The following is a 14403-nucleotide window of genomic DNA, read 5'->3' on the forward strand; positions in this document are numbered from 1 at the left end:
TTTTTTTTTTCTTTCTTCCTTTTTGAACCTCTTTTTATCCCCTTTCTCCCCACTCACGATTTTGGATCTCTTCTAATTTGGTTAAAGCATATTTTCCTGGGGTTGTTGCCACCCTTTTAGTATTTTACTTGCCCCTTCATTTACTCTTATCTGGACAAAATGACAAGACGTAAAAATTCAACACAAAAAAAAGAACAAGAGGCAGTACCGAAGGCTAGGGACCTAATCAATACAGACATCGGTAATATGTCAGATCTAGAGTTCAGAATGACAATTCTCAAGGTTCTAGCCGGGCTCGAAAAAGGCATGGAAGATATTAGAGAAACCCTCTCGAGAGATATAAAAGCCCTTTCTGGAGAAATAAAAGAACTAAAATCTAACCAAGGTGAAATCAAAAAAGCTATTAATGAGGTGCAATCAAAAATGGAGGCTCTAACTGCTAGGATAAATGAGGCAGAAGAAAGAATTAGTGATATAGAAGACCAAATGACAGAGAATAAAGAAGCTGAGCAAAAGAGGGACAAACAGCTACTGGACCACGAGGGGAGAATTCGAGAGATAAGTGACACCATAAGACGAAACAACATTAGAATAATTGGGATTCCAGAAGAAGAAGAAAGTGAGAGGGGAGCAGAAGGTATACTGGAGAGAATTATTGGGGAGAATTTCCCCAATATGGCAAAGGGAACGAGCATCAAAATTCAGGAGGTTCAGAGAATGCCCCTCAAAATCAATAAGAATAGGCCCACACCCCGTCACCTAATAGTAAAATTTACAAGTCTCAATGACAAAGAGAAAATCCTGAAAGCAGCCCGGGAAAAGAAGTCTGTAACATACAATGGTAAAAATATTAGATTGGCAGCTGACTTATCCACAGAGACCTGGCAGGCCAGAAAGAGCTGGCATGATATTTTCAGAGCATTAAACGAGAAAAACATGCAGCCAAGAATACTATATCCAGCTAGGCTATCATTGAAAATAGAAGGAGAGATTAAAAGCTTCCAGGACAAACAACAACTGAAAGAATTTGCAAATACCAAACCAGCTCTACAGGAAATCTTGAAAGGGGTCCTCTAAGCAAAGAGAGAGCCTACAAGTGGTAGATCAGAAAGGAAGAGAGACCATATACAGTAACAGTCACCTTACAGGCAATACAATGGCACTAAATTCATATCTCTCAATAGTTACCCTGAATGTGAATGGGCTAAATGCCCCTGTCAAAAGACACAGGGTATCAGAATGGATAAAAAAACAAAACCCATCTATATGTTGCCTCCAAGAAACACATTTTAAGCCCGAAGACACCTCCAGATTTAAAGTGAGGGGGTGGAAAAGAATTTACCATGCTAATGGACATCAGAAGAAAGCAGGAGTGGCAATCCTTATATCAGATCAATTAGATTTTAAGCCAAAGACTATAATAAGAGATGAGGAAGGACACTATATCATACTCAAAGGGTCTGTCCAACAAGAAGATTTAACAATTTTAAATATCTATGCCCCCAATGTGGGAGCAGCCAACTATATAAACCAATTAATAACAAAATCAAAGAAACACATCAACAATAATACAATAATAGTAGGGGACTTTAACACTCCCCTCACTGAAATGGACAGGTCATCCAAGCAAAAGATCAGCAAGGAAATAAAGGCCTTAAACGACACACTGGACCAGATGGACATCACAGATATATTCAGAATATTTCATCCCAAAGCAACAGAATACACATTCTTCTCTAGTGCACATGGAACATTCTCCAGAATAGATCACATCCTCGGTCCTAAATCAGGACTCAACCGGTATCAAAAGATTGGGATCATTCCCTGCATATTTTCAGACCACAATGCTCTAAAGCTAGAACTCAACCACAAAAGGAAGTTTGGAAAGAACCCAAATACATGGAGACTAAACAGTATCCTTCTAAAGAATGAATGGGTCAACCGGGAAATTAAAGAAGAATTGAAAAAAATCATGGAAACAAATGATAATGAAAATACAACGGTTCAAAATCTGTGGGACACAACAAAGGCAGTCCTGAGAGGAAAATATATAGCGGTACAAGCCTTTCTCAAGAAACAAGAAAGGTCTCAGGTACACAACCTAACCCTACACCTAAAGGAGCTGGAGAAAGAACAAGAAAGAAACCCTAAGCCCAGCAGGAGAAGAGAAATCATAAAGATCAGAGCAGAAATCAATGAAATAGAAACCAAAAAAACAATAGAACAAATCAACGAAACTAGGAGCTGGTTCTTTGAAAGAATTAATAAAATTGATAAACCCCTGGCCCGACTTATCAAAAAGAAAAGAGAAAGGACCCAAATAAATAAAATCATGAATGAAAGAGGAGAGATCACAACTAACACCAAAGAAATACAAACTATTATAAGAACATACTATGAGCAACTCTACGGCAATAAATTTGACAATCTGGAAGAAATGGATGCATTCCTAGAAACATATAAACTACCACAACTGAACCAGGAAGAAATAGAAAGCCTGAACAGACCCATAACCAGTAAGGAGATTGAAACAGTCATTAAAAATCTCCAAACAAACAAAAGCCCAGGGCCAGACGGCTTCCCGGGGGAATTCTACCAAACATTTAAAGAAGAACTAATTCCTATTCTCCTGAAACTGTTCCAAAAAATAGAAATGGAAGGAAAACTTCCAAACTCATTTTATGAGGCCAGCATCACCTTGATCCCAAAACCAGACAAGGATCTCACCAAAAAAGAGAGCTATAGACCGATATCCTTGATGAACACAGATGCGAAAATACTCAACAAAATACTAGCCAATAGGATTCAACAGTACATTAAAAAGATTATTCACCACGACCAAGTGGGATTTATTCCAGGGCTGCAAGGTTGGTTCAATATCCGCAAATCAGTCAATGTGATACAACACATCAATAAAAGAAAGAACAAGAACCATATGATACTCTCAATAGATGCTGAAAAAGCATTTGACAAAGTACAACATCCCTTCCTGATCAAAACTCTTCAAAGTGTAGGGATAGAGGGCACATACCTCAATATCATCAAAGCCATCTATGAAAAACCCACCGCAAATATCATTCTCAATGGAGAAAAACTGAAAGCTTTTCCGCTAAGGTCAGGAACACGGCAGGGATGTCCATTATCACCACTGCTATTCAACATCGTACTAGAGGTCCTAGCCTCAGCAATCAGACAACAAAAGGAAATTAAAGGCATCCAAATCGGCAAAGAAGAAGTCAAATTATCACTCTTCGCAGATGATATGATACTATATGTGGAAAACCCAAAAGACTCCACTCCAAAACTGCTAGAACTTATACAGGAATTCAGTAAAGTGTCAGGATATAAAATCAATGCACAGAAATCAGTTGCATTTCTCTACACCAACAGCAAGACAGAAGAAAGAGATATCAAGGAGTCAATCCCATTTACAATTGCATCCAAAACCATAAGATACCTAGGAATAAACCTAACCAAAGAGACACAGAATCTATACTCAGAAAACTATAAAGTACTCATGAAAGAAATTGAGGAAGACACAAAGAAATGGAAAAATGTTCCATGCTCCTGGATTGGAAGAATAAATATTGTGAAAATGTCCATGCTACCTAAAGCAATCTACACATTTAATGCAATTCCTATCAAAGTACCATCCATCTTTTTCAAAGAAATGGAACAAATAATTCTAAAATTTATATGGAACCAGAAAAGACCTCGAATAGCCAAAGGGATATTGAAAAAGAAAGCCAACGTTGGTGGCATCACAATTCCGGACTTCAAGCTCTATTACAAAGCTGTCATCATCAAGACAGCATGGTACTGGCACAAAAACAGACACATAGATCAATGGAGCAGAATAGAGAGCCCAGAAATAGACCCTCAAATCTATGGTCAACTAATCTTCGACAAAGCAGGAAAGAATGTCCAATGGAAAAAAGACAGCCTTTTCAATAAATGGTGCTGGGAAAATTGGACAGCCACATGCAGAAAAATGAAATTGGACCATTTCCTTACACCACACACAAAAATAGACTCAAAATGGATGAAGGACCTCAATGTACGAAAGGAATCCATCAAAATCCTTGAGGAGAACACGGGCAGCAACCTCTTTGACCTCTGCCGCAGCAACATCTTCCTAGGAACAACGCAAAAGGCAAGGGAAGCAAGGGAAAAAATGAACTACTGGGATTTCATCAAGATCAAAAGCTTTTGCACAGCAAAGGAAACAGTTAACAAAATCAAAAGACAACTGACAGAATGGGAGAAGATATTTGCAAACGACATATCAGATAAAGGACTAGTGTCCAGAATCTATAAAGAACTTAGCAAACTCAACACCCAAAGAACAAATAATCCAATCAAGAAATGGGCAGAAGACATGAACAGACATTTCTGCAAAGAAGACATCCAGATGGCGAACAGACACATGAAAAAGTGCTCCATATCACTCGGCATCAGGGAAATACAAATCAAAACCACAATGAGATATCACCTCACACCAGTCAGAATGGCTAAAATCAACAAGTCAGGAAATGACAGATGCTGGCGAGGATGCGGAGAAAGGGGAACCCTCCTACACTGTTGGTGGGAATGCAAGCTGGTGCAGCCACTCTGGAAAACAGCATGGAGGTTCCTCAAAATGTTGAAAATAGAACTGCCCTATGACCCAGCAATTGCACTATTGGGTATTTACCCTAAAGATACAAATGTAGTGATCCAAAGGGACACATGCACCCGAATGTTTATAGCAGCAATGTCCACAATAGCCAAACTATGGAAAGAACCTAGATGTCCATCAACAGATGAATGGATCAAGAAGATGTGGTATATATACACAATGGAGTACTATGCAGCCATCAAAAGAAATGAAATCTTGCCATTTGCAACAACATGGATGGAACTAGAGCGTATCATGCTTAGCGAAATAAGTCAAGCAGAGAAAGACAACTATCATATGATCTCCCTGATATGAGGAAGTGGTGATGCAACATGGAGGCTTAAGTGGGTAGAAGAAGAATAAATGAAACAAGATGGGATTGGGAGGGAGACAAACCATAAGTGACTCTTAATCTCACAAAACAAACTGAGGGTTGCCGGGGGGAGGGGGTTTGGGAGAAGGGGGTGGGATTATGGACATTGGGGAGGGTATGTGATTTAGTGAGTGCTGTGAAGTGTGTAAACCTGGTGATTCACAGACCTGTACCCCTGGGGATAAAAATATATGTTTATAAAAAATAAAAAATTAAAAAAAAAAAATCCTATTATCCAAAATATACAAGGAACTACTAAAGCTCAAGAATAAGAAAATAAGGGGTGCCTGGGTGGCTCAGTGGGTTAAGCCGCTGCCTTCGGCTCAGGTCATGATCTCAGGGTCCTGGGATCGAGTCCCGCATGGGGCTCTGCTCAGCAAGGAGCCTGCTTCCCTATCTCTCTCTCTCTGGCTGCCTCTCCGTCTACTTGTGATTTCTCTCTGTCAAATTAATAAATAAAATCTTAAAAAAAAAAAAGAATAAGAAAATAAACAACCCAATTAAAAAATGGGCAAAAGACCTGAACAAATACCTCACCAGGGAAGATTAGATCTATATGGCAATGAGCATATGAAGATGCTCTACATCATGCCATCAGGGAAATGCAAGTTAAAACAATGAGATACTATTACACATGTACTACTAGAATGGTGAAAATCTGGAATCCTGACATCCACTCATGGAAAAGACTACTGATGAGCTGCCATTCTTTCCTCTTCTATAACAGAACTCTTGAATTTAGCTGGATAACTGGGTTTCCAACCAAAGATTATATTTACTTGCTCCCCTCACAGCTGATGTGGCTACAGGACTGGGTTTTAGCAAATGGCATGTCAATGGACATGATGTAAGCAACTTTCAAGTCCCCTCTCTTTTCCCTCCCCTCCCCTCCCCTCCCCTTCCATCCTTCCTTCTGGGAGAAAAGGGAATATGACAGCTGGAGCTGAAGCAGTGACCTTACATCACGCAGTGAAGCCACATGATGAAGAAGGCAGAGGGACGTGGTAGGAGGAGCCAGGCTCTTCGATGCTGTCTGGGCATCATACCAGCCTTTGAACACTTATGTTGGAGGTTGTGTTTCTGCTGCCAAGCCCATCTTCAAAGTAATAGACCATCTCATAGGGCTGTTCTAAAGACCGAATGAGACAAGGTACATGTAGCATCTAATATAGTGCCTGACATAGAGCAGGATTAGCTCCCATACATGAGCCCTGGGAGCTCAGAGGCTCCAGCAGGGGAGTGCAACTACTTGGCCAGCTGGGACAAAAGATCAGTCCTCATCTACCGTAGATGGTCTGTCTCTGCAACCAAGCCCATGGCTTTGAGTGGGACATCTGTCAGCTGGGAGAAAAGTCCACCCTGGGGATGCATATCCAAATCAGGCCCAGTGAGACATAAGGAGGCAGGTGTTCAGAGTAGAGGACTCTCAACTGTGCTTCCCAAAGCACTTTTACCATCGGAAGTGACTTTTCAGCTCTCCTATCAAACTCCTCACAATAACATGCAATGTTTTTCACAGCCTTTCCCTGCTTTTTTTTTTTTTTTTTAAAAGATGTTATTTATTTATTTGACAGACAGAGATCACAAGTAGGCAGAGAGGCAGGCAGAGAGAGGGGGGTAGGCAGACTCCCCGCTGAGCAGAGAGCCCGGTGCGGGGCTCGATACCAGGACCCTGGGATCATGACCTGAGCTGAAGGCAGAGGCTTTAACCCACTGAGCCACCCAGGCACCCCTCCCTGCTTTTTTAATCTAAGCTCAACTTCTACCGCTGTCCCCTCACACTCTACATCCTGGTCCCACTGAATGGTTTGTTGTTGCCAGACAATGCTATGCTTCCTAACATGCTAAGGTTTTGTCCCTTTGCCTGCAAACTCATCTCTTTCCACAGAGCTTCTGATGTCTCCTCTATTAAGCTGGCTCTGGTTGTATCTTATGAAAAAGCCCAGAGTTCTCATAGCCTGACTACAGAAAAGACCGTCATGATCCCTCCTCATTTCTTTCTCCCATTCTCCCACAGCATGGGAAGTCTGAGAGGTGGCGTGGCCACCAAGCTAAAGATGATGTTTTCCAGCCTCCCAGCTGTGTCCATAAGACCTGGCACTGGCCAATTGGGGGTGAGCAGAAGTGACAAGGGTAACGTGCTGAGCTCTCCTTAAAGGACAGGAGGATTCCCATCCCCTTTCCTATGCGTTGGGATGTGGATTTGATGATGATTCTTCTTCAACAAGCATACAAAGCACTAAACACAGCAGAACAAAAGGACAAAAGGAGTCTGGGCCTCCCACACCGTGAGCTGCCTGCACATGTCTGAGAGCAATGATGATGGAAGGGAGATGAAGAGGTTACTGCAGTTCACCTCCACAGCCTTCAGTAGCCATTGAATCAAACCCTCCCTCCTCTTACAGGATCCCATTCAAGACCAGGGATTGGGGTAGAAAATCGTGTTGACTCAGATCATAAACTCCAAGCACCCCAGAGAGGGGAAAGCAAAGTCATCCCAAGGGTCCAAGTCATCCCAAGCCCACTAGACAATCTTCCGGAGTCTTCTACCTCTGAGTACTTCCTTTCCCCCTTCCTTTCTAGATAGAAGGTCATGAAAGTTGGAACCTTACCTCTGGAAGCTTTGTAAACTTCATAGAAAGAATATAAGTGGAAGCCTAGTGAAGCCAACAGGTAAAAAGACAATTCCCATCGGGGCAGCATAGTTCCTTGTGACGAAGGGTCCAGGCAGACACACTGAGAGTTTCTAGGAAGAGAAACAGAAATAAAAACGTTAAGCCATAGACACGACACTAGGGAATGGCATCATATCAGTTCACTTGCTGTCTAAGGGATCCATCACTGTTTAAAGTAATAGAGACAGAGCCCCAGTTATACTTCCTTCTGCCTTATGCATCCTGCATCCAAAATGTGTATACACACACACACACACACACACACACGCCCTGCCTTCCTTGGGGTGGGCAGGTCTTCCCTAGGAGCTCCCACAGCCCCCAATCTGCCTCCCATCAGAATGCACACCAGACAGTCATGTGCTCCTTGCCAGACAGGACTGGCTCCCCCTGTGGGATGGACCATTGGAGAACACGGACCCTGATCTCTGCATCCCCAGTACCCAACGCAGGGTGTGGAATGTAGCAAGAGGGCACTACTGCTCCATGAATAATAAATGGCTTCAAATCTTAAAGAAGTACAGATCCTCTCCAAACCTGTTCTAAGGCAACAGCCTTAACCTCGTTCTCCCCTTCGTAGGTCATTCCACAGTTGTTTACATGAATGGGTGAATGAAAGCTGCCATCTCCCATCTTACGTAAACTTCTTAAAGGGAAGTGAATCACCTGATCCCCAGCAGCTGTGGCGGGACACTGCTAGCTGCCCACCCCACAATATTTAGTCTCTCTTCATACACAGTAATGTAATTTTTATCTGAATGCATGGATGCTAAGCTCAAGTATATAGTGTAGCCAAGGGAGGCATTTGAATAGTTCTGGCTGCAAGGCTGTCGTCATTTCCTTCCTGCTGGACAGACCTGAAACAGCCACCTTGGGCCAAGAGGTGAGAGCCATGTGGGAAAACAAGACCAAGGAGCCTCAGTTCCTGACTCCAGGTACCACCCCACCCCCCAAACCGCCTCAGACCATTTATGTCTGGACTATTACATGACAGAGAAATGCACTTGCAGATTGTTTCAGCCTCTGCTATTCTCAGTCTCTCTCTTAACGGCAGCCATGTCTATATTCTAAGTATTAGAACAGGTGATAGGAAGTCCTAAAATTCCTAAATTTAATTTACAAATTAAATGATCAGCTCCCAAGTAACAAAGAGTTAGTTAAATGGCTCTCAGTGCTTTAATGAAGCCTCTCAAATATGTCTCATAATGGATGCCAAATAAGGAGCAAAATTTTAAGCCCCAAGCAAGCATTTCTCATGTGAGACAGTAATGCCAAGAATCAGAATTCACACATCTCATTTTATTGAATGATCACCCTAATGAACAAGGTCAAGCAAGAGAGACAGGCACTTTACAGATGAAAAATGTGAAGCAGAATAAGACCACACAGTGAGAAAAAACTGAGCCAGTGCTCAAACCCTGGTCCTGGGCCCACTGAGACTCCATGCTTCCCCTCAGCCACATCCAGCCAGTTTAAAAAGTCACTTGTCTCTACAGCCTGGCTCATAATCTACCATGCACAAACTCCTTTCTTCAAGCTAAGAGAGACAGAGTAGAAAAAGATAAACTTTGGCTTTCAGAAAATAGGAGGTCAGAGTCAGCGGTCCTCCACCCAGAGTACCAACTGGCAATGACCTAAAAGTTGCTCAGGCAATTTGGCCTCCGGCCACCTCAGGGATCCAGAAGCAGGCACTTATGCTTTCAACCACAAACACTCTCAAACCCTCAACAATGCCTTCTCAGGTCCCCCTGCTATTTTTAAGAACCATTTCTAGCTTTAAGCATTTCTACTCAAACTTAATTTTAAATACCTGGCATCTAAAATCTAAATACCTGGCATTTAAAATTCTAGGCATTTTAAATACCTAGAATACTTAGAATCTCTTTGTAGAATTTTGTGGGCATATGGTAGTCTTCCCTTTAGTGGGAGGTTACCTTTATCCTCTCCGTTTTCAAAGGATGTTGGTACTACATTGGAAGGCCTCCTCATCTCCATTAAGAATATGTGATTAGCAAAGTCTGAACCCCTAAAAATGCTACTGAAATGTGAACATAATCTTAGAGATTAAAGGAAAGTTCTGGAAGCCCTGCTGTTTTGAAGCTTTCCAGGGACATTCTCTTCTAGGACAATTCCTTTGCATTAATGAACTGTGTGGAACAAAAAAAATTCAGTGTTAAAACATTTCCCTTTCTGGAGCTCTTAGCTATACTGTGTACCTTTTGCAGACACCTACACAAAGATACATTGTTACAAGCAACAAAGTAGCGGGGCTGCCTCTTCCCCATTTAAAACGTGGAGACTGGGGCATCTGAGTGGTTCAGTCAGTTAAGTATCTGCCTTTAGCTCAGGTCATTATCCCAGGGTCCTGGGAATTATCCTGGAGTCCTGGGATCAAGCCTCACATCAGGCACCCTGCTCAAAAGGGAGTCTGCATCTCTCTCTCTCTCTCCTCTTGCTGTTGCCTCCACTTGTGCTCTATCAAATAAATAAAATCTTTAAAAATAAATAAAATGTGCAGACTAGACCAAAAAGCCTCCACCACCACCACACACACACTTACATGTCCTTCTTAACAAGTCCTTCTTCCCTATACCTCTCTTTTCAGCTCTTGCCCACCTATCTCAAGAAAATTCCTCTCCTTAGTGTTTTCTTCTGTATTAATCTCAGCTGTGCCCTTAGAAAGCAAATCAGAGCAGATATGTTTAAAGAATTTAACAACCCAACAGTATCAAAGAAAAGGCAAGTTGGACATTGGGGAATATAACTAGAACTTTTAAATATCCAAATCCAAAAGGTTCCTAAATACACTCAGAAAGTTCTCAAGTTTCCATTTCTCGTTCTCTAAACAAGCACGCTCTTCTTTAGGGATAGGCTATCATGATGAAATCAAAGAGGTCCTTACTCAAACGTATAAGTAATGCTTCTTTTCTGTTGTTCAACTACAGATCCTGTCCTGCAATAGCATTATCAGCTTTGTGGGTATCTATCTGTGAGACAGCCTAGAAACTAATCACCATCTGTAAATTACTTCTATAGGAAAAGCCAACCAATAGCAGAGCAGCATAGCCTGAGTTTGAGTAAATGCCAACCGATTACTCTAAGTAACTGACATGTGAGAGCTAAGGAGAGAGGCCAGGATGTGTGATGGGAAAGGGATGGGGCCCGGAAACTCTGCCACCTTCGTGGGAAAACTGGTCAGTGAAGTACCAATGTGCAGAAGTACAAACGTAGATAGCGGAGGTGAAGGGAAAGCAGGAGCCATGTGGCAGAGGGTCTTAAAGATAAAGAATTGCAGCAGATGACATGATTCTTTAAATGGAAAACCCAAAAGACTCCACCCCCAAACTATTAGAACTCATACAGCTATTCAGTAATGCGGCAGGATACAAAGTCAATGTACAGAAATCAGTGGCTTTCTTACACACCAACAATGAAAATACAGAAAGGGAAATTACAGAATCGATTCCATTTACTATAACACCAAGAACTATAAGATACCTGGGAATAAACCTAACCAAAGAGGTAAAGGATCTGTACTTGAAGAACTACAGAACATTCATGAAAGAAATTGAAGAAGACACAAAAAGATGGAAGACCATTCCATGCTCTTGGATCAGAAGAATAAACATTGTTAAAATGTCTATACTGCCTAGAGCAATCTATACCTTTAATGCCATTCCGATCAAAATTCCACCGATATTCTTCAAAGAGCTGGAGCAAATAATCCTAAAATTTGTATGGAATCAGAAGAGGCCCTGAAATGCTAAGGAAATGTTGAAAAACAAAAATAAAACTGGCAGCATCACGTTACCTGATTTCAAGCTTTACTACAAAGCTGTGATCACCACGACAGCATGGTACTGGCATAAAAACAGACACATAGGCCAGTGGAACAGAGTAGAGAGCCCAGATATGGACCCTCAACTCTATGGTCAAATAATCTTCGACAAAGCAGGAAAAAATATACAGTGGAAAAAAGACAGTCTCTTCAATAAATGGTGCTGGGAAAATTGGACAGCTATATGTAGAAGAATGAATTCGACCATTCTATTACACTGTACACAAAGATAAACTCGAAATGGATAAAAGACCTCAACATGAGGCAGGAATCCATCAGAATCCTAGAGGAGAATATAGGCAGTGACCTCTTCAATATCAGCCACAGCAACTTCTTTCAAGATATGTCTCCAAAGGCAAAGGAAACAAAAGCGAAAATGAACTTTTGGGACTTCATCAAGATCAAAAGCTTCTGCACAGCAAAGGAAACAGTCAACAAAACAAAGAGGCAACCCACGGAATGAGAGAAGATATTCACAAATTACAGTACAGACAAAAGACTGATATCCAGGATCTATAAAGAACTCCTCAAACTCAACACACACAAAACAGATAATCATATCAAAAATTGGGCGAAGATATGAACAGACACTTCTCCAAAGAAGACATACAAATGGCTATCAGACACATGAAAAAATGTTCATCATCACTAGCCATCAGGGAGATTCAAATTAAAACGACATTGAGATACCTCCTTACGTGTGTTAGAGAGGATGTGGAGAGAGGGGAGCCCTCTTACACTGTTGGTGGGAATGCAAGTTGGTGCAGCCACTTTGGAGAACAGTGTGGAGATTCCTCAAGAAATTAAAAATAGCTCTTCCCTATGACCCTGCAATTGCACTACTGGGTATTTACCCCCAAAGATACAGATGTAGTGAAAAGAAGGGCCATCTGTATCCCATTGTTTATAGCAGCAATGGCCACGGTCACCAAACTGTGGAAAGAACCAAGATGCCCTTCAACGGACGAATGGATAAGGAAGATGTGGTTCATATACACTATGGAGTAGTATGCCTCCATCAGAAAGGATGAATACCCAACTTTTGTAGCAACATGGACGGGACTGGAAGAGAATATGCTGAGCAAAATAAGTCAAGCAGAGAGTCAGTATCATATAGTTTCACTTATTTGTGGAGCATAACAAATAACATGGAGGACAAGGGGAGATGGAGAGGAGAAGGGATATGAGGGAAATTGGAAGGGGAGGTGAACCATGAGAGACTATGGACTCTGAAAAACAATCTGAGGGTTTTGAAGGGGCGGGGGGTGGGAGGATGGGGGAGTCAGGTGGAGGGTATTCAGGAGGGCATGTATTACATGGAGCACTGGGTGTGGTACAAAAACAATGAATTCTGTTATGCTGAAAAGAAATTTAAAAATTTTTATTGATAAAATTATATCCTAATTATCTGTTTTCTCTTTATTTTTTATATTTTCAATCTTTTTATATAATGGAGAACTTCAAAATACAATAAAGTACTGGCTGTAATAAATCGTTATCTGCATCAAATTTAAAAAAAAAGATAAAGAATTGCAAGTTTGCATTTGATTTGCTGAAGAAAATTCAGGTGTATGAGCCTGTACATTTAGCTATTTGAGTGAAGCTTCAGGAAGAAGCCCTTTGACAGTGTGGTCATCTGCAGGCAAGGAGAGCAGCAATTCGGAAGGAAGCAGAGAGAAAGTTCTAGAACCAAGCAACACAAGTAAAGCACAATTAAGTCGTACTGATGTGAAACCAGTCCAGGAACAGGATTGAAAAAGAAGAAAACAAAGAACATACAACAGCAACTCCAAAGCTGTAAGATCACAGTATCTCAAAGCCAAATATTATTGATGAGAGGTGACTATTTGAAGCAAATGAAGACAAAGAGAGAAAGTAGATTTAATATCAGGTGTTGGAAGGAAATCATAGCAGGTTTCTCTGGGATCAAAGGAAAAGAAGTCAAACTGGAGCAACAAGGAATTTCACCTGTATATTAGAATAAGAGCCCATGAGGCTAGGTATTTCAAAAAAGCATTTCTCTGAGGCTTACAGAACTCCAGAGGCCCACAGAATAAAATCCTAGCTATAAAATGGCAAGGATTCCTCAGCTAACAGAGTTTTCTCTATACTGAAGAAACATACATTTGCATTTACTTTGTAATTTAACACTCCACCTGCTTTGAAGACATCATCTACTCTACTCCTCACCAGGAGGGCTAACGGTTAGCTCTTTTTCAGGAATCAGAATCCTGCTCAGGGAAAGGCAGTGATCTGCCCAAGCGCACAGAGAAGCCAGTGATGGCGCAAAAACCAGAATCCAACTCCCCAGCTCCCACTTTCACAGACAGAAATCCTGTTCCTTAATCTTGGCAGAAAAGCACAGCTCACTATGCCAAAGCCAAAAATGTGCATAAACATAACTTCTGTTAGATGCTTTCCCCTGGCAATTTCCAATATCACTTCAAAATGTATCTTTATTTTTGATGCATGCTACAAATGGATTCCAACACTTCCATTTTAAATGTTTTCTACTCCTTGGTCTTGCTATTTCCAGTGCTGAATGAGCTATAACCACGTACCCACATGCACCAGAGGACTTTCAAAACCACATTTTCAGCACTGAGCTAATAATCGTTGGGTACCAGCATCACCATCGTCACTTCTACCAATTACCAGTTGCTCAATGTCCTAAACTGAAATTTTCCTCCACTTAGTTTTCTTATACTTTAGTAACAGCTGTACTATAAGCGCTATTTATAGGCTACCTATGCTAAGCAAGCACTTTACAAGTATCATCTCATTTAATCTTTATAACAACTTCTCAAGGTTGGTACTTCTGGTATCTCATTTAACCCAAAAGAAAACCAAAGCCCAGAAAGGT

At 41.3% G+C, this 14403-nt stretch overlaps 1 protein-coding gene across 8 annotated transcripts in view; it reads right to left on the reverse strand.

The window, feature by feature from the left end:
• Window positions 1-14403, reverse strand: part of HHAT (hedgehog acyltransferase) — a 352540-nt gene that overhangs the window by 315374 nt on the left and 22763 nt on the right. For all 8 annotated transcript variants that reach the window (XR_009347601.1, XM_059146892.1, XM_059146893.1 and 5 more), the window contains exon 2: window positions 7643-7776. Coding sequence is in view for 7 of the 8 variants with exons in the window: in XM_059146893.1 (XP_059002876.1) it covers window positions 7643-7776 (134 nt within the window). In the remaining variant the exon portion in view is untranslated. The remainder of the gene's footprint in view (window positions 1-7642; window positions 7777-14403) is intronic.

This window comes from Mustela lutreola, chromosome 14, assembly GCF_030435805.1.
Source record: "Mustela lutreola isolate mMusLut2 chromosome 14, mMusLut2.pri, whole genome shotgun sequence".
Classification (NCBI taxonomy): Eukaryota; Metazoa; Chordata; class Mammalia; order Carnivora; family Mustelidae; genus Mustela; species Mustela lutreola.